This window comes from Struthio camelus, chromosome 26 (genome assembly GCF_040807025.1).
Source record: "Struthio camelus isolate bStrCam1 chromosome 26, bStrCam1.hap1, whole genome shotgun sequence".
Lineage (NCBI taxonomy): Eukaryota > Metazoa > Chordata > Aves > Struthioniformes > Struthionidae > Struthio > Struthio camelus.
In genome coordinates, this window is record NC_090967.1 from 7525593 (window position 1) to 7546083 (window position 20491).

At 71.3% G+C, this 20491-nt stretch overlaps 2 protein-coding genes across 4 annotated transcripts; one reads left to right on the forward strand and one right to left on the reverse strand.

Moving 5' to 3' along the window:
- Nucleotides 1-102: 102 nt before the first annotated feature.
- On the reverse strand, nucleotides 103-14559 carry PALM (paralemmin). 3 transcript variants are annotated; one of them, XM_068920274.1, is made up of 9 exons: nucleotides 14464-14559; nucleotides 6823-6871; nucleotides 6128-6208; nucleotides 5688-5818; nucleotides 4873-4993; nucleotides 4676-4697; nucleotides 4440-4502; nucleotides 3366-3497; nucleotides 103-2386 (listed from the first exon to the last, which is right to left on the reverse strand). In XM_068920274.1, exons 1-9 carry the CDS (start codon nucleotides 14466-14468, stop codon nucleotides 1815-1817), a joined length of 1176 nt encoding a protein of 391 aa, XP_068776375.1. In that variant the 5' UTR covers nucleotides 14469-14559; the 3' UTR covers nucleotides 103-1814. The 3 variants fall into 3 exon arrangements, with proteins under 3 accessions (XP_068776375.1, XP_068776373.1, XP_068776374.1); XM_068920272.1 differs by lacking the exon at nucleotides 14464-14559 and adding an exon at nucleotides 7052-9359; XM_068920273.1 differs by lacking the exon at nucleotides 14464-14559 and adding an exon at nucleotides 7064-9358.
- Nucleotides 14560-15605: 1046 nt separating this feature from the next.
- Nucleotides 15606-18417, forward strand: PRSS57 (serine protease 57). Its single transcript, XM_068920166.1, has 5 exons — nucleotides 15606-16129; nucleotides 16449-16602; nucleotides 16827-16971; nucleotides 17567-17827; nucleotides 17914-18417. The coding sequence occupies exons 1-5, from the start codon at nucleotides 15688-15690 to the stop codon at nucleotides 18184-18186; spliced, it is 1275 nt and encodes a 424-aa protein (XP_068776267.1). The 5' UTR covers nucleotides 15606-15687; the 3' UTR covers nucleotides 18187-18417.
- Nucleotides 18418-20491: the final 2074 nt, after the last annotated feature.

Sequence of the window (20491 nt, forward strand, 5' to 3'; positions counted from 1 at the left end):
ACCGCGGACGGAGGTGGCGCGAGGGCAGCACCCCACCCCGCGGCGGGCGCGCGGTCCTCCCCGGCCCCTTCCCCGGCCCAAAGCGGAGGCGGAGGCGCCAGGCTGGTTCTTCACACAGTTTATTTGCTCGGTTCGGGTGTCTTACAAACACCGGGGCGGGCGGGGAGGCGCGGGGGCGTCGGACGGCTTCGCCACAAACCAAAAGCACGGGAGCGCGGGAAGTGCACTTGGGCTGAGCCAGGCTTGGGACAGCCCGGTGCTGCTCCGGCCGGGCCCGCGGCCGGCTCCGGCGCCGACGGAGCGGCTGGGCTCTGCGGCAGCCAGGGGGCCGGGGGTGCCGCAGGGAGGGATCGGGGACCCGGTCCGGGATGAGGTGGGATCCTGGGATCGAGGGCCCTGGGGGGGGGACCCTGGTCTGGGATGAGGAGGGATCATGGGATCCAGGATGTGGAGGGACCCTGGTCCGGGATGAGGTGGGATTGCAGGATCCAGGTCCCTTGGGGGACCCTGGTCTGGGCTGAGATGGGATTGCAGGATCTGGGACCCAGGGGGCCTTGGGCTGGGATGAGGAGGAATTATGGGATCTGGGGAGGACCCTGCTCTGGGATGAGGTGGGATTATGGGATCTGGGGAGGACCCTGCTCTGGGATGAGGGGGGATTATGGGATCCAAGACTTGGGGGGACCCTGGTCTGGGATGAGGTGGGATCATGGGATCCAGGTCCCTTGGGGGACCCTGGTCTGGGCTGAGATGGGATTGCAGGATCCGGGACTCAGGGGGCCTTGGGCTGGGATGAGGAGGGATCATGGGATCTGGGGGAGAACCCTGGACTGGACTGAGGTGGGATCATGGGATCCAGGACGTGGGGGGACCCTGGTCTGGGATGAGGTGGGATTGCAGGATCCAGGTCCCTTTGGGGACCCTGGTCTGGGATGAGGAGGGACCACAGGATCCGGGGCCGAGGCCGGGCTGGCGTGGGCAGTGCGAGATCTGCTGGCCCCCCAGGCCGGCCGGCCGGGGCGATGCTCCCGCACCCTCCCTGGTCCCCGAGGGGGTGGCAGGAGGCGACGTGTCCCCGCAGCAGCCCAGCGACCGCCCCGCTCCCGGCAGACACGTGCGCGAGCCCAGCCACAGCCTTGGTGCTAACTGGGGGTAACTGGTGGCAACTGGTGGCAATGGGGGGGGGGGGTCACTGCTCACACGAAGGACGGGGAGGTGGGGGAGGCGCCACGTCTCGCTGCTCTGCCGCCCCGGGCGCGAGGTCCCCGAGGGAGGACGACGGTCGGAGCCCGGCGCGGACCAGCCCTCGGCCCCGCCGCCAGAGGGCGAGGGGGGGACGCGGAGCAGGGAGATGCTCTGCCCGCGGCCTCGGCGGGGACGAGACGCGGCTGCTGGTGCTGAGACCCCCGCGGAGGGGCCGGGCGCGATGCCGACACGGGAGCCTCCGTCCCGCCGGCCCCCCAAACGCTGCCGAGGGGCGGCGGGTCGAGCCCGGCTCCCGGGGCGGCGACACGCGGGGCCAAGGGGTCTCGCGAAGGCAGCAGGCAGCGCCGGCGGGCGGGCGGGCGAGCGGTGCCGCGGCGGGATGCTGCGTTGCGCACGCTGTACAAACACCGTGTTGGATTTCCCTAGTTCTTAAGAAAACAAAAAAAACCAAAAAAAAAAACCAAAAAAAAAAATGGGAGTTGTGTCTGGTCAGTAAGGAAACCCTGTGTCCGGGGGGCCGCAGAGCGGGCGAGCGGGGAGGGCCGGTGGGAGAGGGCTGGCGGGGAAGGGCAGCCTGGGCGCGGGGTCGCTGGCGGCCCGGCGGGACCTCACATCACCGTGCAGCATTTGCAGCGCTGCTTCTTCACGTCCATGTCCTGCTCGGCCTCCGTGGGGTCCGTGTCGCGGGCGCCCGGCTGCGGGCCCTCCTCCTGGGGCGGCGGGGCGGCCGCGGGCTCCAGCGCCGTGCCGTTGGGCGGCGTGTGCTCCTTGCGCGCCGCCTCCGGCTTGCTCTCGGCGTCCTCGATCACCACCAGCTCGGCTTTGATGGTGCCCTCCAGCCCCAGCACCTTCTTGGTCTCGTTCTCGTCCTCCACGTTCTGGTAGCCCATGAAGATCATGGTGACGGGCTGCTCGGTGCCCTGGCCCGGCGGCAGCGCCGACGAGTCCTCCCGCGGCGTGGCCTGCAGCCCCGTGATCTCCCGCCGCGGCGTCGGCTGCCGGCTGGACGGGGCGCTGCCGGGCGCCCCCCGCTTGCCCTCCTCGCCCTTGGCCTGCCGCTCGGAGACGTCGCTCAGGGTCACCTCGTCGGCCTTGTGGATGAGCTCGTCGACCTCGGAGGAGCTCAGCGGCTGGGCGCCGTCGGCCAGGGCGCCGTCCTCGGCGCTCAGCGCGTGCACCACTGCGGGGACAAGACGGAGCAGGTGAGGGGCGGCCGCGGCGCCGGGCACGGCACGGCGAGGGGACCCGGCACGCCGAGCCGAGCCGGCACGCCGGAGCCTCGCGCAAGGGCTGGGCACAGCCCGGGACCTGCAGGATCCGACCTGGAGCAGCTCCCGCACCCGGCCCCGTCCCAGCCCGCTCGCCCCGCGCCGGGAGCCGGCGCCTCGTCCCCCCGCTCCAGCATCCCCCCACGTCCCCCTCCGCCGGCGCCGGAGACTCGAGCCGAAGGACGACGACGCTCCCGGCCCTGGGCACCGGGCCAGCCGGGCGCGCGCCCGGGCCGCCGCGAGCCTCCGCGCCGGGGCAGAGCCGCCGCCGCCAGCCCCGAGCGCCCCGGCCGGTCCCGGCGCTGCGGAGGGAAGGCGGCTCAGCAGCTCTTGCAGCCCTGGGAGGCGGAGAGGGGCCGGCGCCAGGGCCCCCCGCGCCGGCGAGCGCTGCGGCCAGCGCATCGTGTTTTCCGCTTGGCCGGCAGCATCGCGTGATGATCGGTGGAACAGCCGCGAAAACCAGTCAATCGGCCGATAAACAACAAGGGGGCTCCGCGAGGGCGGCCGCCCCGCGCTGCTCCTCGCCACGCTCGGCGGTCCTGCTGTGCTGAGCCGGGCGCCGTCGCCCCGACCGGCCGGTCCCGGCCCCTTCCCCAGGGCGGAGGGTGGCAAGTCGCGCCGTGCGGATGCCAGCGCCCCTTTCCCATCCGCGGGACGCGCTCCCGGGTCGTCGGCCAGGGCGGATCCTCTCATCCTCCGGGCGCCAGCGGCGCAGGGACGCGACGTGCGAGCCGGCGCTAGGCGGGCCGTCGGGACCCGTCCGCGCCGGGCTGGATCCCACGCCGCTCGCGCCGGCCGGCAGCCGCCCCGGTCCTTGCCAGCCCCGTCGGGATGCTCGGCCGGGCGGCGCGTCGCTCCGGCCGCCTGCAAGGGGCGCGGATGGCGCCGTACCTTTCAGCTCATCCTCGTACACCTTGACCCCCTGCAGACAGTGGTTCTGGGGGAGAAGGGTGGTGCTGGATAGGACCTTGGTCTCCCCAGTTACTCTGTCCTTCTCCACCGTGATCTCCACGGAGTACATGGCTGGGACACAAAGAGGACAGCGAGGGTTAGCGGCGGCCCCGGCCCCTCCCCAGCCTGTGCTCGGCAGCCAGCAGCGGTGCGGTGCGGTGCGGCGCGGTGCGGCGGCAGCGGTGCTCAGCGGCGGTAGCGAGGCAGCAGGCTGCAGCGAGGAGCGAGCGGCGGCGGCGGCGGCGCGACATCCCAGCGCATCCCTCCGAGGGGACCCCGCTACCCGCGGGGCCGGCGCCGTCCGGGCACGGCCAGGCAGCAGCTCGCCTGCCGGCGCTGCGGGGCTCCCGCGGGCTGAGCCCCGGCCAGGCCCCGCCATACGCCTCGGCAGGCGCCTGCCACGTCCGTCTGTCCGGCCGGCGAGCGGTGCCAGCCGCAGGGCCCTGGGCTCGGAGCCAGGCTCACGGCGGCGGAGGCGGCCGGCGGGATGCAGTCTGCCACCGAAGGATGCTCAGGCGGCCGGGCGCCTCCCCCTCCTTGGGTCCGGCGACCCTCAGCGCCTCTCCGCCGGCTCCCAGCCCGCTCTGCCGGCGACACTCGGCCTGCGGCTCCGCGGACCCCGAGCCAGGCTCTGTCCGGACGCGGCCCCGCGCTCCCAGCGCCCCTGCGAGCACCCACGCTCCGCCGTGCCGGGAGCGAGCGCGCTTCTCCCTCGCGCCGAGCAGGGGGCAAAGAATGAAACCGGAGCGGAAACACCAAACGGGAGCAGAGAGGGATGGAGGGGACGCGAAGAGCAGACCAGGGGCTGGAGGCGGAGGCGGAAACGAAGCCTTTGATGGTGAACGAGCAGCAGTTTGCGCCCTGGGCCCGGAAACGCGTTGACCCGCGCGGCGCGCTCGGGGCAGGGCCGGCGGCAGGACGTGCGCGGAGGCAGAGCCGCACGGCGCCGCGGGACGGCGGAGGCAGCGGCCCCGGCCGGAGCCCGGCTCCTGCCCCAGGGCAGCGGGCACCTACCTGCCTTCATCATGTCAGCGCCTTCCGCCGCCTTCACGGGGCTGCTGGAGACCTTCTTCTCGGCTGGGGACGGAGAGGAGAGGCCCGTCGGCGCGGGGCACGGCTCCCCGGCGAGCTCCCACGGCAGAGAGACGCCGGGCTGGCGCAGGCGGCCAGGGCCCCGGCTGCACCCCGGCTCGGGATGGGACGGGTGCCGGGCGCCCTGCCCCAGCGCGGCGACGCCAGGCATCACCTACCCTTGACGGTGCCCAGGGGACTCTGCAAAACAGAAGAGGGAGGTTAGGAGCCGCGCGGGAGCCACCGAGCACCCAGCACCCTGCCGCCGTGCCGCAACCTCGGTGCCGCCGGGCTGCGCGTCCCGGGGCAGGACAGGGCAGGGACGGTCCGGCCGCGGGCTCAGCCCCTGCCCGGCGCGCCGTGCCGCTGCTCGCACCTTCTCAGCGTTGGGGACGGCCTCTGCCTTCTCCTCCTTCGCCGCCGCCGCCTCCGCCAGGTTCTCCTTGGTGGAAGGCGCCGAGCTGCCGTTCTCCAGCGTCTCCAGCTCCTTCTCCAGCCTGGCGGGGGGATCGGGGCCGTGAGGCCGCGGCAGGGCCGGCGCGGAGCTTGCTGCAGGCTGCCCAGCGCCCTCCCAGCCGCACGGAGCAACCCCGCTCCCACCAGCTTCGCCCCCCGGCGCGATAACCGAAGCGTGCCGGCGTCCCCCGCCGCCGGGGCCCCGCGCAGCCCCCGCCAGCCCCCGGCACGCAGCCGTGCAGCTCTACGCCCATGCCACCCGGAGCGCTGGTGCCCGCCGCTTGGCACCGTGCCCTGTCTCTCTCCGGCTGCCGGCAGGCCCCTCCGCGCCTGCCCCACTCCACCGCAGCCTCTCCCCTCGCCCCGGCACGGGCAGGGGGCCGGCAGGAGGCAGAAGGGGCTTTTTCCCCCTCCTGCCCCTTCCCTGCCGCACAGCTGGGCCGCGGGGACGAGGATGGACGTCCACGGGGATGTCTGCACCCGACCCCGGGGGAGCTGATCTCCCTCTATCCACTGCCGCCTCCCAAAACCGGCCGGGCCCCCAACTCCGAAAACGAGCGGCTGGCAGGTGGGAGGACGTCTTTCTCCGAGCAGGCTGCAGTTGGGGCCCGGCGGCCGCGGCACGACGTGCCCCGTGCACACGCAGACCGACGGGAGCTGCGGCCAGCCTTCCGGCTAGTAAAGCGGGAGAGCACCGGGACCCCCCCGCGCCGCCCCCCACACTGCCCCCGTTACCTCTGGATGGTTTCCTCCAGCTCCTTGGTCTTCACCTCATCCTCCTGCATCTGCTTCTTCATGGCCTCGTCCTCCTCGGAGGCGGAGGCCGGGGCCCCCTCCAGCAGCCATCGCTCCCGCAGAGCCTTGGACTGGGAGCAGAGGGGTCAGCGCCGGGTGCCCATGCCAGCGCGGCCTCGGCACAGCCCTGGTGCAGCCCCAGCACCGCCCTGGTGCATCCCAGTGCAGCCCTGGTGCAGCCCCAACACCGCCCTGGTGCATCCCGGTGCAGCCCCAGTGCATCCCTGGTGCATCCCAGTGCAGCCCCGGTGCATCCCTGGTGCAGCCCTGGTGCATCCCTGGCGCAGCCCCGGTGCATCCCTGGCGCAGCCCCGGTGCATCCCTGGCGCATCCCCAGTGCATCCCCGGTGCAGCCCCAGTGTGGCCCCGGCCGCCTTTACCTTGAGATGCTGCAGCTGCCGCCTGTCATCCTCGAGCTGCCGCCGCTTGTTCTCGATCTCCGCCTGGCGTTTCCGCTTCTCCTGGTGGGACGAGACAGCGGCAGAGCCGGCATGGGCGTGGGCAGGCCGAGCATCCCGCCGCAGGCGAGCCGCAGCGGGGAGAGCCGCTGGCCAGCCGCAGGCTCCCGCGGGCCGCAGCACAGCCAAGTCGAGAAGCGGCAGCCCCGCGGTCCCAGCACGTCCGTTGTTTCCTAGTCTGCCTTCCAGCTGGGAGTGCGACCGGCAGCCCAGCGGCCCAGCGTAACGTCCCTGCCCTGGCTGGGGGAAACCGAGGCACGGAGGGGGCCCGGGCGCCCCTGCCCTGAGCGAGGCCGCCGGCACGGCGCAAACCGGCCCCCAGCGGCGCCTCCCCACCCCGCTCGCCGCACGCCCCGGCGTCTGCCCGGGTCACTCCAGCAGAGGCCGGCTGGCTGCGTCCCGGAAAGCGTTGCCCGTTTTTCCCCTCCGGCACAGACCAATCTGCCCTTAGCACAGCAGCGGTCAGCCCAACGGCGAGCGGGTCCAGCACCGGCGCCGGCACAGCCGGGAAGAGCATCCTCGCTGGCCCGGCCGGGGCTCGGCGCAGGGCAGCCACCGGCAAACCTCCCCGCGCGGGGCCGAGCGGCCCCGAGCGCCCCGGCGCGGAGGGGACTTACCGCGATGGCCTGCAGCCGCTCCTGCTGCAGGGCGCTGGCCTCGGCCGCCCTGCAAGAGAGCACAGAGCGGGGTGAGGCAGCCGGACCCCGCCGCCAGCGACGCCCCCAACTTCTCTCTTCCACCAGCGGCTTCTCGCCGTTCCCGTCGCTGCCCCGCAGCCGAGGGCGCCCGCCCCGGCCCGGCCCCCGCAGCCGCGCAGGTGGAAGCCCCGGCCACCCCACTGCAAACCTTGGTGCGCACCTTCCAGTCCAGCCCGCTTCTTGGCTGCTGACACCTTCCCCGGGCGGTGACCTCTCCGGGCTGGGGGCACGCGCAAACACACCCATGCACACACACATGCACGTGTGCACATACACACACATACAGGTGCATACACACACACGCACATGCACACACATGCATGCACGCACCCAGACGCATGCACGCACACACGCGTGCACGCACACACACACACACACACACGTGTGCACACACACACAGCCCCCTCCCCTGGCTGGCTGCTGGCCAGACCATGCTAACGAAGTGCTTCGCCGTGACAGTATTTAGGGCGGGAGGCAGGGAGGTATCGCAAGGGGCTGGATCGCTGCCGTTTGCTTCCCGGAGCGGGGAACCACAGCACCAGGGCTGCTGCATGGGAGCGGAGCCCGGAGCAGCACGGCGCGGAGGGACCAGCGCCGGCCGCAGGGCTGGGGGCAGCGCCGCTGCGGCGGCCGGGCCCGTCCTGCCGCTCCTCCGAGGTGCCGGCCAGCTTAGTTCCGGCTAGCGGTTCAGCACACATCCACTTTCACGGCCCCCGAGAGCTCCCGCCCCGGCTGCGAGCACCAGTGCCAGGCCGGCAGAGGCTCACGGGGCGCCGCACAATGCCCCATGCCCATCACCCCCGTGTCGGGCCGGGGACGAAGCACCCTGGCAGCAGGCAGGAGCCACCTGGGCCTGCCACTGGCAGGAGAGATTTACTTGCCCGCTGCCGTGGAGGATCCCCCCCGGACGGTGCGACACACGGGGCGGGCGGGCGGCCGCGGCGGGACCCAGCGCCCCGAGCGCCCCTGCGAAGCCACCGCGCTCGGCCAGCTCTCGCCCTCATCCTCCCCTCACCCCGCACCCGGCATCCCGGTGGCGTGTGAAATCAGGGCCAAAAAAAAAAAAAAAAAAAAAAGGCAAAAAAGCAAAATGGGAAGGTGCCGCCTTTGGAGGAGTTATTTTTGTGCCGTTCGAGGCGATGCTGTGACTGCTTTGCACCCGCACGCGTGCGCGCACCCGCTGCCAGCAGCCGCCTGCTTGTCACGCTGGCAACCCGCCTGCCGGCCCAACGCTGCACCCCGGCCCCAAAAGCAAAGACTTAAAAAACCGAACGGAGTCGGAGGGGCTGCGAGGCCCCTGCTCGTCGCGCTCCCGCCGGGAGCCTGGCACGCGGCCCCGCGCCACGACGGACTAGGGGCAGAAGCAGAAGGGCAGGAGCAGCCCGGCCGGCCCCCGGCCCGGGGCCGCCCTTCGCCCAGCCTGTCCTGCCCCGGGTCCCGCGCGGCCGGCTCCGGCATTCCCGGCCTCCGAGGGCTTTGGACCGGGGCCCGTTTCTCTCCCGGACCTTGCCCCGTCCGACGGATCCAGATTCTTGCAGCGTTCCTGAAACGTTCTGTTCCTGCCTTTCCTCCCTCCTCCATCCTCTTTATTTTCCATTATTCGCTACAGGCTCTGCATTCCCGGGTCGGCAGCCAGGAATCTTCCTGGCCCGGGGAGAGCCGCAGCCCCGGCCGGATGCCCTCGCCGCCGCCGCCCGTTCCCCGGCGGCCCTGCGCGCTCCCGACCCCCGCGGGGCCCCGGCGGGTCCGCCCGGCGCCTGCGGCACCCCGAGCGGGAGGAGGAGACGGGGCAGCCGGACCACCGAGGTGGAGGAGGGGTCGAGGGCTCCATCGCTGGCACGGCAGAGCCCGTTTTGTTTCCCCGCCCAGCCGAGCGCCGTCGCCAGACCATGTCCGTGACGTCCCCCGTCTCCCGCTCCGGTCGGCGGGGCAGGAGCAGCCTCGGCCGCTGCCTCATCCCGGGGAGGGCTGGATGCTCAGCGCGGGGAGCAAAGCGGAGCCTGGGGATGCTCCTGCCCTGGGCGAGGCGTAAATCAGAGCAGCCTCAAAGCTGCTCCGCCTTCCCCGGGGAGGCAGGACTGCCGCAGGCTGGGAGGGCGCCCGGCAGCCCCATGGCGGGGGGTCATGGAAACGAGGGGCTGGGAGTGGGGCCGGGGCTGTCGCACCCTCCTCTTCCTCCCAGCCCTCCCAGCTGGGTGGGAAACCCAAGAGGCCAGAGCGCTGCCAGCCCCCCTGGGGACAGGGATGGCGCCGGCGCAGCGGCTGGCGTGGCCTGGCCCCGCAGTGGGGGGGGGGGAAGGGGGGGCCAGGGCCACGCTGGCCCCCGCCAGCCCCGCTCTCTGGAGGGGGCCCGGGGGCTCCTCTCGCTCCGACGGTGGGTGATGGGAGCGGTGGGAGCCGGGAGGCGGGCGCCCTGGCAACGGCGCCCTGGCAACGGCGCCATGGCAACGCAGCCGAGCAGGCACCGGGGACCGGCTGATGCGCAGCCGGAGCCCGGCAACGCGCCGGGGGCCTCTGCGGCGCCCGCGCAACCCTGGGCGCCGCGGCAGGGCCCCAGGGCCCCCTTCCGAGGGCAGAGCAGCAAAGCAGGAGCGACCCCCTCCCTTCGCCCCTCCTGCCGTCACCCCGTCTCAGCTCTCGCCCACAGGCTCGTGCCTTGGCGCCCGCTCTGCGCCCGGCACGGGGGGCCGGGGCAGCCCCCCGAGCCGCTTCCGGAGGCGCCGCGCGGTGGGAGAGCCGGGGGCCGCGGCACGGGACCGCGGGCGCCGGCGGCCCCAGGAGCCCCCGCCACGCCGGGGGAGCGGCGGACGAGCCCCGTGCGCCCGCGCCAGCACGCACGCGTGGCTGAGCGCGCCCGCCGCTCCCCCGGCCGCTCCAGCTCTTCCCAGCCCTGCTGATGCCGCCGTTTCCTACCATCACAAGGGAAGCCCGTGACCTTTTGTCTCCTCCCCGCCTGACATGAAACAATAATGTTTATTTGCCTTCCTCTGTTTTTTCCCATTAGCTCATCCAAATGTGCGAAGAGCCGTTTCAAGCTGCTGCTCCGCTCTCCTGACCTCCGCTCCCTTTCCACCGCATCCGAGCCAGAGGAGAAGGCCGGGAGAGAGCCCTCCCGTGCCGAGCTCCCGTCTCCCCCAGGGCACCCCGACCCCCCGCCGAGGGCGGCCGGCCTCCGTGGGGCGCAGGGCCCGGAGCGGGTGCAACCGGTGGCAGCGCAGGCAGAAATCGCGGGAGCCGCACTGATTTGCGCCGCCGCTCCCGCGCCGAGAGCGCGAGCCCTCGGCCGGCCAGGCCAGGCGCGCGGCGCGGCTGCGGCGCAGCCTGGAAAGCCTCTGCCACAAAGCCATCAACAGCAGGGCCGCTATCGCGCACCGGTGCCCGCGGCAGACCGGGGGGGCTGGCCGTCATCGCCAGCAAAGGCGGCGGGATCGGGGCAGCACAGCCCCACGCGTAACCCCAGCGCCCGGGCCGAGCTGGCTGCGCCACGCCGCGCGGGGCCGCCGGCGACGCGAGGGCCGGCCCCGGCGAGCGGCACGGCGCCCTCGCTCCGGCTCTCCGGGACGTTCCCGCGCCGCGCCGGCTGCATGGCCCCGGCCCTCGCTCCTCCGCCCCGCTCCGCCGACCGCGGCCCCCCGCCGCGGAGCGGGGGGCACCGGGGGGACCCGGGGGCCAGCGGCAGGAGGAGACGGCAGCCCCAGGCGCCTGAAAGCGCAGGACGCATTAGAGCAGAGCGGAGCTGCCTGATTGATTCTCCGGGCTGAGACGTGGGCTGGGAGTGCCAGGAGAAAATGGATCCTATGAATATTTGATGAACGGAGGCTTAGGGAGGGAGTTTGATTGGAAAATTACAGATCTTTCAAACAATGGTTCAAGTGCCCTCCAAACACTTGGGTTTCCAGCTCCCTTCCAGTTAGAGGAGCAGGGCTCCACTAGGAAACACCCACACGATTTATGAATGAGCCGAGCCTGCCTCTCCCCATGCCTGGGAAACCCGACCGGCTGGCACCGGGGCGGCCCGGCAGCGCCAGCGCCGGCCCGGGCACACGGGGCTCGGCTCCTCGCCGCGGGCGCAACAACCCCGGCTGCGTCGCTTCGTCTCCGGGCCTGGGCTCTCGCTCACGCGAGGAAAAGCCGCCTTCCCGCACCAAACACGAGGACAAAGGCTCTGAAGAGCTGGCGGCAACGCGCATCTTGCACAGCCTTTCGGTTACCCCAGCTGAGGCCCGGGCACCTACAGACACTGATGACCTGCAGGGAGGTCTGTCCCCGGAGCCCCAGCCAGGAGACGCGGCCCGGCCCACGTCCAGCTCCTCTCCAGCAGGAAACACCTGGCTGGAGCAGAACCAGCTGGGGCTCCTCTCCGCGACAGCCGCTGGGAGGCTGCCGGAGGACACGTCCCGCTCCCCGGAGGCTGCCGTCGGTCTGGGGCCCGAGGGAGTCGCTCGCCTCCCAGGCCCGCGCGAGCATTAACTAAACCAGGCCCAGAAAATGAGGCTCCCTGTCACGGCCCCAGCCTGCAGCCCCGCGCTCTCCGCCTGCAGCAGACCCTGCCCGGCGCACGTCCTTCCCCGGCGCTGCTCCTCCCGGGCTCCCGGCGGCGCGGGGCAGGAAAGGTTTCCGTGGCAGAGCCCCGCCGACGGCCCCGTCCCACCTCGCAGGAGCAGCCCCCACCCCACAGCGCTGCCCCGCTGCAGCCCCCTCGCTGCTGGCCGACGGCGCCCGCCCGAGCCGTCCGGACGAGCACGCCGCGACCCCGGCACCGCGCGGACCCGGCCGGCCCTGGGCGACGGCGGCTGTTTTGGGCCAGGAACCAGGAACGCCAGCAGCAGCAGTTTCTCCAGGAAACCTGCTCCGGCTCCAGTTCCTGCCCAGCCCCGTGCACTTGAGACGTGCGCGATGCGCCGGTCCGGCCCGGAGAGGCTGCTCGTCCCGCGGCGGCGGGCTGAACTCTGAGCCCCGGGACGCGTCGGCCCCGCGAGCCCCGCGCGGGCTCCCTCACGGGGGCCGCTGTTGTGCCGCTGTCCGCGGCAGAGCTTTATGGCTTCCTCCGGGACGTGTGGGAGCAGCGACGGCCGGAGACGCAGCGGCTGCCCTCGCCCAGCCCTCGGCTTCGCACGTGGGAGAGGGGCAGATCCCACCCGCGGCTCCTCGGACCCCGGGCACCGGGTCAGCTGGAGGCACGTAGAGGGGGGCCCCGAGTGCCTTCCCGAGGACGGTGCCCCCAGATTACCCGAAAGGCAGAAATCTCCCTCCTTCCCCACGATGAGACTATCACATCAGAGACGGGAACCATCAGAAGGGCACGACCAAGGGAGCACCTGGCTCCCGTGGAGATCAGAAACCCGGAGGGGAGGAACAGCAAGACACCAAGACAAAATATCAGAGCGCTCGGAAGTGGAGATGCAACATCTCCAGCTACTCAACAGCATCCATCACAGTGGGAGGAGAGGAGAGGAAAGCAGCCGTGAAAGGACCAGCTTTTATAAGAGCTGGAAGCTTTTAGCCAAACCTTTCCCTTGGCACCAGCAGCTCATGGCAGCCAGGACCCTCCTCCAGCTGCTGCCAAGGCCAAGGACAAGCAAGAGCCAGCCCAAGCCTGGGAAAGCGGCTCCCCTGAGCACATTAGCTCAGACTGGCATTTTCTGGAGCAAGACTGACCCTTGCTCAAACCAGGGCAGGAGCGCTAGAGTTCCCGGTTTCTCCATGCGCGTTTTGGCGTTATAAATGCCCATCACCTTTTGCACATTTATTCCCACCCAAAATCTCAAGATCCATCTCCAGAAGAGCCAAAACCCACAGGGAGAATGGACGGGTGTGCTCCGAACCTGCTCAAACAGGAGCCATGTGCGCTCTGGTTTTGCTTTTCGGCTCACCCACACGCTTGCAAACCCGACACTGGGGAACAAGCTGCTTCCCGCGCGCGGAAGGAGCGGACCCCTCACCGCCAGGGCACGTTTCACTTGGGGGGTGTTCAGCCAAACAAAGAACGACCGAATATTCCCAGAACGCAAAGCGCGGCCGGAACAAAAGCCCCACGGCCCCTCCTGGGGCCCCGCGCGGCAGGGCTCGCTCCGGCGGCTGCTCCCGGGGCCGTTCCTGCGCCGGGGCCGGCTCTCCGGTGGGACGTTGGCCAGCACGGGCGGCCCGGCCAGCTCAGATCGCTGCTGGGGAGCTTTGAGGAGCGACACTTAGCCCAAGCAAGCGCCTCTCGGCCACGATGCACCAGGTGCGCTGGCTCTCACAAGGGTCCAGCTTGCAGCCCTGGCCACCGGAGGAGATCGGGAAAGAGGAGCGGAGCCGGGGAAACGCTGCAGCCCGCTGCAGAGATGGGGAGCAGGAGCCGTTGTCCTGCCTCGCGCTGTCATCTCAGCTGGGAGCCGACCGAACCCCCTGCACCACATCCTCTGTTCCCCCTGCCCCGGCGTGAGACCCCAAATCCAGCCCTGAACACCTTTTCTTCCAACGTCATGACCCACGGCTCTGGCATTTGCCTCAGTGTTTTTTGGCAAACGATCTCCAAGCTTTTCCTCCTGAAAAGAGGCACTTTTCAGAAGGGATCGATGTACCAAGGAGCTCCCCAAAACCTGGCTCGGCGAGCACCGGTATGGCATGGCTGCCGCCTGCTGCACCGCGCCGGGAGCCCGCGCCCGGGCCCCCAGCCCCGTGCCGCTCGGCTCGCCGGGGGCCAGAGCCCAGCGCCGATGCCTGGGAGCGGCCCCCCTTCCCTGCCCGGCCCCCCGCCGCTCCCCAGGGCCCCCCCAGGCGGGAGCAGGCACCCGGACCTGTTGAGCTCCCGGCGTCGCATCGGGCTACCGCACGGCCAGCGACTTGGCACACGGCGAGGCGCCAGCGAGCAGGAGGCGGTCGCTGCCCCCGGGCTCTGCCGGACGGACGGACGCCCCGGGGAGCCCGAGGACCCCCCAGCGCCCGGTGCCAAACCCGGGAGGTGCCAGAGGACGCCGGCGGGGCCCTGCGCCCCGCGGCAGCGAGGGGAGGAAAGGCCTAGGTGAACCAGAGCCAGCCCAGCTGCAGCATATCGAGCGGCAAACCTGCCCCGCGCCCTCCCAGCGCGTTACCGGCCCCGGGGCGTCGCAGCCCGCGGGGCAGAACCGCCGTGCAGCGGGGTGGTGCTCGGCTGCAGCCTCCCGCCGGCGGCCCCGCCTGGTGCCTCTGCCGCACCCGCCGGAGCAGGGCCCCACCGCAGCGCACAAAGGACGAGGCCGGGCCCGGGCAGCGATGCTCCGGCGCCCCGAGCGCGGCCCGGCGGGCGGCGGCGCGCAGCAGCCCCCGGCGCGGGCAGGTTCCCGGCGGGGGGGCGGAGGGGGGGGGGCTCGCAGCCACCCACGCCCGGCAGCAACAACAGGTTCAAAGCACAAAAACAAGCGCCCGCGCAGCCGGCTCCCCCCGGCTCCCCGCACGGCCGCCAGCGGGGACTCAGCCCCGGGGCCTCCGCCGCTGCGCCCCCCGCTGCCGCCCGGGCGCCCCGCAGCCCTGGGGCAGCACCGGGGGCCCAGCCCGGCGCGGGGGCCCCGAGCCCCGGCCGCCGGCTCCGGTACTCACTCCATTTTCCAGCCGGGCTCCGCGGCCGGCGGCGGCTCCGGGGCGGTGCGGGAGGCGGCGGCGGCGCGGGCGAGGCGCGGGCGGAGCGGGGCCGGCGGCCGCCGGCGTCCCGGCGCTCAGGGCCCGGCGGGCGGCGGCATCCCCGGCGGGGCTGCGGGATGCGCAGGGATGTCGGGGCCGCGCCGGTGCCTCCCCGCCTCCCCGCGCCGCCCGCACAGCTCCGTCTGCCGGGCGCCGCCCGCCACTGCCGCCCGCCGCCGCCGCCCCTCACCCGGCCTCGGGGCGGCGCGGCCGCTGCTGGCGGGGGGGAGCAGGGCGGGGCCGGGGGGCACTGCGGGACCAGCACCCCGGCCACCTCCCCGGATCGCATCCCGGCTCCGGTGGGACACACCGGCTCGGCACACCCGGAGCAGAGCGGCCCCAAGGGTCTGCAGCCCCCCGGGGCGGGCCGAGCCCCCCGGGGAAACGAGCGCCAGGATCGTGGGGCCTGAACCCCGAGACAAGAGGGGGGACCTGCACGTGGCTCAGCGCCATGGCACCCTCCTCCCCAGCACACCAGGAACGGGTCTCCCACCCGCCGGCACCGCTGCAGCGGAAGGCCGCTGCCCAGCCGTGCTCCTCGCACGCGCCGCGCCGGGACCCCCGCGCGCCGCCACGCCAGCGCTGCGCAAGCAGCGGCTGGGGAGAGGAAGGAGCAGAAGGGGAAGTCTAGGCTGGATGTTTGCTCCTCTCCACTCATTCGTTTCCCAATGCAACGGTTTCCTCTGACAAACTGACACAGGAAGCCTGGACCCAGTCTCAGCCCATCGGTGGCATTAGGAAATCTGCCCTGCTGCCCACGGCGAGAGCTCCTCGCCTGGCCCCAGGCAAAGCCAGCTCTGCAGGGGTGTCTGCCGGGAGTCAAAGCCCCGTCTCCCACCCGATACACCCTCTCGCACCCCAGGGAGGGATCCAGATTCTCGAGGCGCAAACTGCCCCACTGCTTGTGGGCCCGATCCCGGAGCCAGCAGGTCCCTGACGCTCTGGAAGGGCCTAAGGGAAGAGGCAGGTCTGAAGGGAGCCCAGCCCCGGCGTGACCCACAGCAGCAAGGCCAACGGCCAGCCCCCGAGACCCCCCGAATCGTAGGAGATGTCCCTGGGACACAGCTGGGTCCACCTCACACCCTCTATGCCAAGAGGAGAGAGATTTCCTCCTCATTAGCTTAAGGCACAAAAGGAGCCAGGATGTGTTTGGGAAGCTGCTCTGCTTTCTCTCTTCCTTCCTTAATCCGCTCTGCTCCCGGCAAGCAGCCTCTGCTCCCGGGGAGGCTGCTGCAGAGCGGTGCAGCAGCCCAGCCCTGCGCGCCAGCCAGTCCAACCCCGCAGCGGGCCGGGCGCCCCTTTGCCCCCCCCACGTCCAACCCAGGCGCCGCTGCACGGCCGGTGCCCCCCCTTGAGCAATTTCACAAGGCAGCAACGCCCGCAGAGGAGGGAGATCCCCCCCCCAGCACCCACGCCGAGGGCTGTGCCCGCAGGCCCTCCCCACCCCCAGGGTTATTTAACAACCCCCCCCCGCCCCGAGCGGCCCCGCAGGACGTGGCAGCGGCCCCGCTCCGCGCCAGCATGGTGGCGGCCAGCCTGTTCATCCTGAGCCTGGGGGGCTCCGGGCTGCTCCTGGCCCTGGCAGGTAACCGGGATGCTGGGGCCGAGACGGGCAGCGGGGGGTCTTGGGTTGGTCCTCACGGCCGCGGTGGGAGGGGGAGACCTGGCGGTCAGGGCTGAGCTGAGCCGGGCTTGGCCCTGGCAGCGCCCTTCGAGGGCCTGCTGCGGCACGGGGAAGGGGCTTTGCTAGCCCTCCCCGGGCCTGAGCCGATGCTCAGTCGCTCCCTGGCCTCCACGGATACTGCCGAAGTGGTCAGGACGCAGCGGCCAGGAACGGGATGGACTCGGCTCAGAGCCGTGTCCAGACTCCTCTGGCAGCCGGTAACACTGCCTGCACGCACCAGGCGCCCAAGGGAGCTGGATCATCGGGGGAAAGGCAGCAGCACCCCACTCCCGGCCCTACATCGCTTCCATCCAGGTGGACGGACAGCACATCTGCGGGGGCTTCCTGGTGTGGCCCAAGTGGGTGATGACAGCAGCTCACTGCTTCATTCCCAGGTGAGCGGCGCTCCTCCTGCGTGGGCGCACACCTCCATCTGCCCCATCCCTATCCCCCAAGGGTGAGGAGCAGCTCGCTTCTCTGCCTGCATTTGCAGAAGGGCCCAAAAGCTGTTACCTTGGCCATCACGGGAAGTTACACAGGTCTGGAGCAAACCCCACCACTGCCAGGTGCAAGTCCCCACCTCCCGCCGTGCTCACGGCCCCTCTGCCCCTCGCCGCAGGCACAACCCGTCGGTGCATGTGGTTCTGGGTGCCCACAGGCTGGAGGAGCCCGAGGCGTCCCAGCAGGTCTTCAGCATTGAGGAGTCCATCGCGCACCCTCGCTACAACCCCCAGTCGGTGGACAACGACATCCGCCTGCTCAGAGTGAGTGCCCTCCCGCGGCACGCCGCCATCCAGGCTGGGGACGGACCTGCCCGGCCGCAGGGCTGGGGATGTCCCTCTGCTCAGGGCAGGGACATCCACCGGGGGGATGGGGTGGCCTTGGCGAGGGTCCTGTTGGCTGGTGTCCACCCACCGTGGGGTTCCCGCTCCCCGGCGCGGGCGGGAGATGCCGGCGCAGAGCTGGAGCCGGAGCCGGAGCCGGGCGCGGGGTGAGCCAACACTAGATGTCAGTACTTCTCTGGAGAAGCAGACGCGCCGTGGGGCTACGATGGAGGCAGCTGAGGACACACCGACCCCAGCCGCGTCTGCAGCTCCCGCTGCTCTGGGGCGGCCAGTCTCTAGAGCAAACTGGGACCAGTTCAGAAGGGCTGGGAAGTGGTGCCCAGCCTCTAGCTAGGGGAAGCTGGAGTGATTCAGCAAGACCTGGGAGGTGGGACACACGTGTGGTGGCATCTGGAGGGGCATCTGGAGGGGCCTGCAGAGCGCAGGGCAGGAACGGCCGGCCGATGGGGAGTGGCGCCAGCCCGGGCGCTCTGCGAGGAAGCCACCCTCGCCCCGGTCCGGCTCCCTTCCCCAGCTGAACAGGTCGGCCACGCTGAACAAGTTCGTGAAGCGGATCCGCCTGCCCTCGCCCCACATCGACCTGAAACCCGGCACCGTCTGCTATGTGTCAGGCTGGGGGGACACGTCCAACTACGGCGACCAGCCCACCCAGCTCATGGAGACCAAAACCACCATCATCAAGCGGAGCCTGTGCCGCACGCTCTGGAAAGGCCGCGTCTCACCCAACATGATGTGCGCGGCCAGCCGCAACACCACGCTGCAGGGCGTCTGCGCGGTGAGTGCGCGGCCGCCGCGCCGGCTCCCCGGGCCGTCCCCGCGCAGCAGCCCAGCGATTCGCCCTCCCGCCTCGGTGCTTTGCAGGGCGACTCCGGGGGACCCCTGGTCTTCAAGGCAAAGGTCTACGGCATCGTCTCGTTCTCCGGGCAGAGGTGCGGGGACCGCAGGTACCCCGACATTTACACCAAGATCTCCAACTACATCGACTGGGTCCTTGGCACTGTGCGGGGGCACCGGTGCCACCAGGGGCAGCGCAAGCAGCAGCCAGTGACGCCAGGGATCCCCGGGCAGAGGGGAGCCGGGGCTGCCGACGGGGCACGAGCGCGTCTTGGCTGTCTGGCAGCCTCGAGGAGCTGAGACGTGGGCCAGGACGCCGGGGTCCTCCTCCCAGCCCCAGGGGTTTCCGTGGCCGGGGGGCAGCTCACATGCCCCCTGCCCCCCTCCCTGCCTCCGTTTCCCCGGGGGCAGCAGGGCGAGGTGGGAGGGGACGGAGGGCAGAAGCCCCCCGGGCTGCACCCGAGACCTCGGCACCTTGCTCCCCCTCACGCAGCCGCTCTGGCTGCCGTCCTCAATAAAACCTCGTGCCCGAGCCCTGTGCGCTCGCCTCTCCTCCTCCGCCGGGCCCTGCTCTCCCCCTCACCCAGGCGGCTCAGCCCCCGGCCGCGGCAGGCAGGAGCCCCAGGGACACGCGGCAGCCCCAGCGCCAGCCCGCCCCGATCGTCCTGCCACAGCGACACAGCCGGCAGGTCCCCCGGGACGGGACGGGACGACCCTGCCCCTGCCCTTCTCCTTCCTGCCCTGGGCGCCGGCTAAGCCTGGCCCAGCCTCTCACCCTCTTTAACTGCCCCGTGGGCAGCTGCCCCCTCAGGGGGCGGATTGGGGGCAGCCCCGTAACCCCTCGCTGGCCGGGCAGCTGCTGCCTGCCTCCGGCCCTTGGGATTGTTTTTCCCAGCTTTCCCGTCCGCTGTCATTCCCTGCTGCTGGCACGGGGAGAACGGGCACAGACGGCCCCCGGAGGTGATGGAGAGGCTGCACCACCACCCTGCTCTCCGGCCATCCTGGTGCTCCGGCCTCCAGCTGGGTCTGCTGGCTTGGCCTGGGCTGGGTTTGGGGGAGCAGCGGGAGGCAGAGGGAAGGAGGGGAGCCCCAGCCCCCCCCTCCAGATCGGATCCTGCCCCGAGCTGGAATCCGCCACCACCCTACCAAGCATCCGCAGCAGCTCTGGGGCTGCCTTCCCACTGGGGTGAGGCTCCCTGTCCTGTCCCATCCTGTCCCGTCCCATCCCACCTCATCCCATCCTGTGCCATCCCATCTTGTCCCATCCTGTCCCATCCCATCCCGTGCCATCTCATCCCATCCCATCCCATCCCACCTCATCCCGTCCTGTGCCATCCCATCTTGTCCCGTCCCGTCCCATCCCATCCCGTTCCATCCCATCCCATCCCATCATATCTCATCCTGTTCCATCCCATCTCGTCCCATTCCATCCCATCTCGTCCCATTCCATCCCATCTCGTCCCATCCTGTCCCGTCCCGTCCCATCCCATCCCATCCCACCTCATCCCATCCTGTGCCATCCCATCTTGTCCCATCCTGTCCCGTCCCGTCCCATCTCATCCCATCCCATCATATCTCATCCCATCCCATCATATCTCATCCTGTTCCGTCCCATCTCGTCCCTTCCTGTCCCATCCCATCCCATCCTTCTCGTCCCGTCCTGTCCCACACCCTCCCCATTGCGTTTCGGGACCCCCCAGCGGGGGATCCCCGGACGCTCCCGGGGGCAGGCAGGCTCCCAGCGGGCTCCCTCGGCGCACGCCGACGGGGGCTCGGCCGGGCCCCGGGGTGCCGGCAGGCGAGCGGCCGCCCCAGCCCTGCTGCAGCAGGGAGCTGCACCGCTCACCGCGGCAGGGGATTCGGCCGGCAGCGAGCGACGAGGCCGGGAAGCAGCTGCCAGCGCCGACGAGGAGCGCCGGGGGGGGGGGGGAACGTGTGCCCAGGCGGCCCTGGGCTTCAGCCGACATGCGGGTGGCGGGCGGCCCTCTCCAGGGACCTTCCCTGCTCCTGTTTGCTTGTTTTATCAGCAAACTGCTGGCAGGTCGCGTGGGGGCGGCAGCGGCGGCGGTGGTGGGGCAGCAGGGATGCAGGGACGGGGGCAGCAGGGATGGGGACAGGGGCTGTGGGGACACGGGGAAGTGGGGACGGGGGCAGCAGGGATGGGGACAGGGGCTGTGGGGACACGGGGAAGTGGAGACGGGGGCAGCAGGGATGGGGACAGGGCAGCGGGGACGCAGGGACGCGGGGATGGGGACAGGGCTGCAGGGACACGGGGAAGTGGGGAGGGGGGCAGCAGGGATGGGGACAGGGCAGCGGGACAGGGGCTGCAGGGACGTGGGGACGGGGGCAGCTGCTGCCGACCCGCACGACCGAGCCGCCAGCTGGAGCATCGGGCTCCCGCGACTCCGCTAGCAGGGAAGCGTCGCACATCGGGACTCAATTAATTGCAGGAATTGTTTTGTGAAATACCAGACCCTTACGGCACACACTGATATTAGGAACACATTTGATTTGCATTGCTGCTTGTTCTTTTTTTTTTTTTCTCCCCCCTTCTCTCTCTCTCCCCCTTCCTCTCTTTCTGCTGCACAGACAGCAGACTTGGCCG

Excerpts from the sequence above, each read along its gene's own strand:
- PALM (XM_068920272.1), bottom strand. The coding sequence starts at position 7,221 with ATGTGTGTGCATGTGCGTGTGTGTGTATGCACCTGTATGTGTGTGTAT. Across the intron at positions 6,872-7,051 it reads ACTGGAAGGTGCGCACCAAG|GGCGGCCGAGGCCAGCGCCC; the intron begins GTTTGCAGTGGG and ends GCTCTCTTGCAG. Across the intron at positions 6,209-6,822 it reads AGCGGCTGCAGGCCATCGCG|GAGAAGCGGAAACGCCAGGC; the intron begins GTAAGTCCCCTC and ends TCGTCCCACCAG.
- PRSS57 (XM_068920166.1), top strand. The coding sequence starts at position 15,688 with ATGTGTTTGGGAAGCTGCTCTGCTTTCTCTCTTCCTTCCTTAATCCGC. Across the intron at positions 16,130-16,448 it reads GCTGCTCCTGGCCCTGGCAG|GCGCCCAAGGGAGCTGGATC; the intron begins GTAACCGGGATG and ends TGCACGCACCAG. Across the intron at positions 16,972-17,566 it reads ACGACATCCGCCTGCTCAGA|CTGAACAGGTCGGCCACGCT; the intron begins GTGAGTGCCCTC and ends TCCCTTCCCCAG.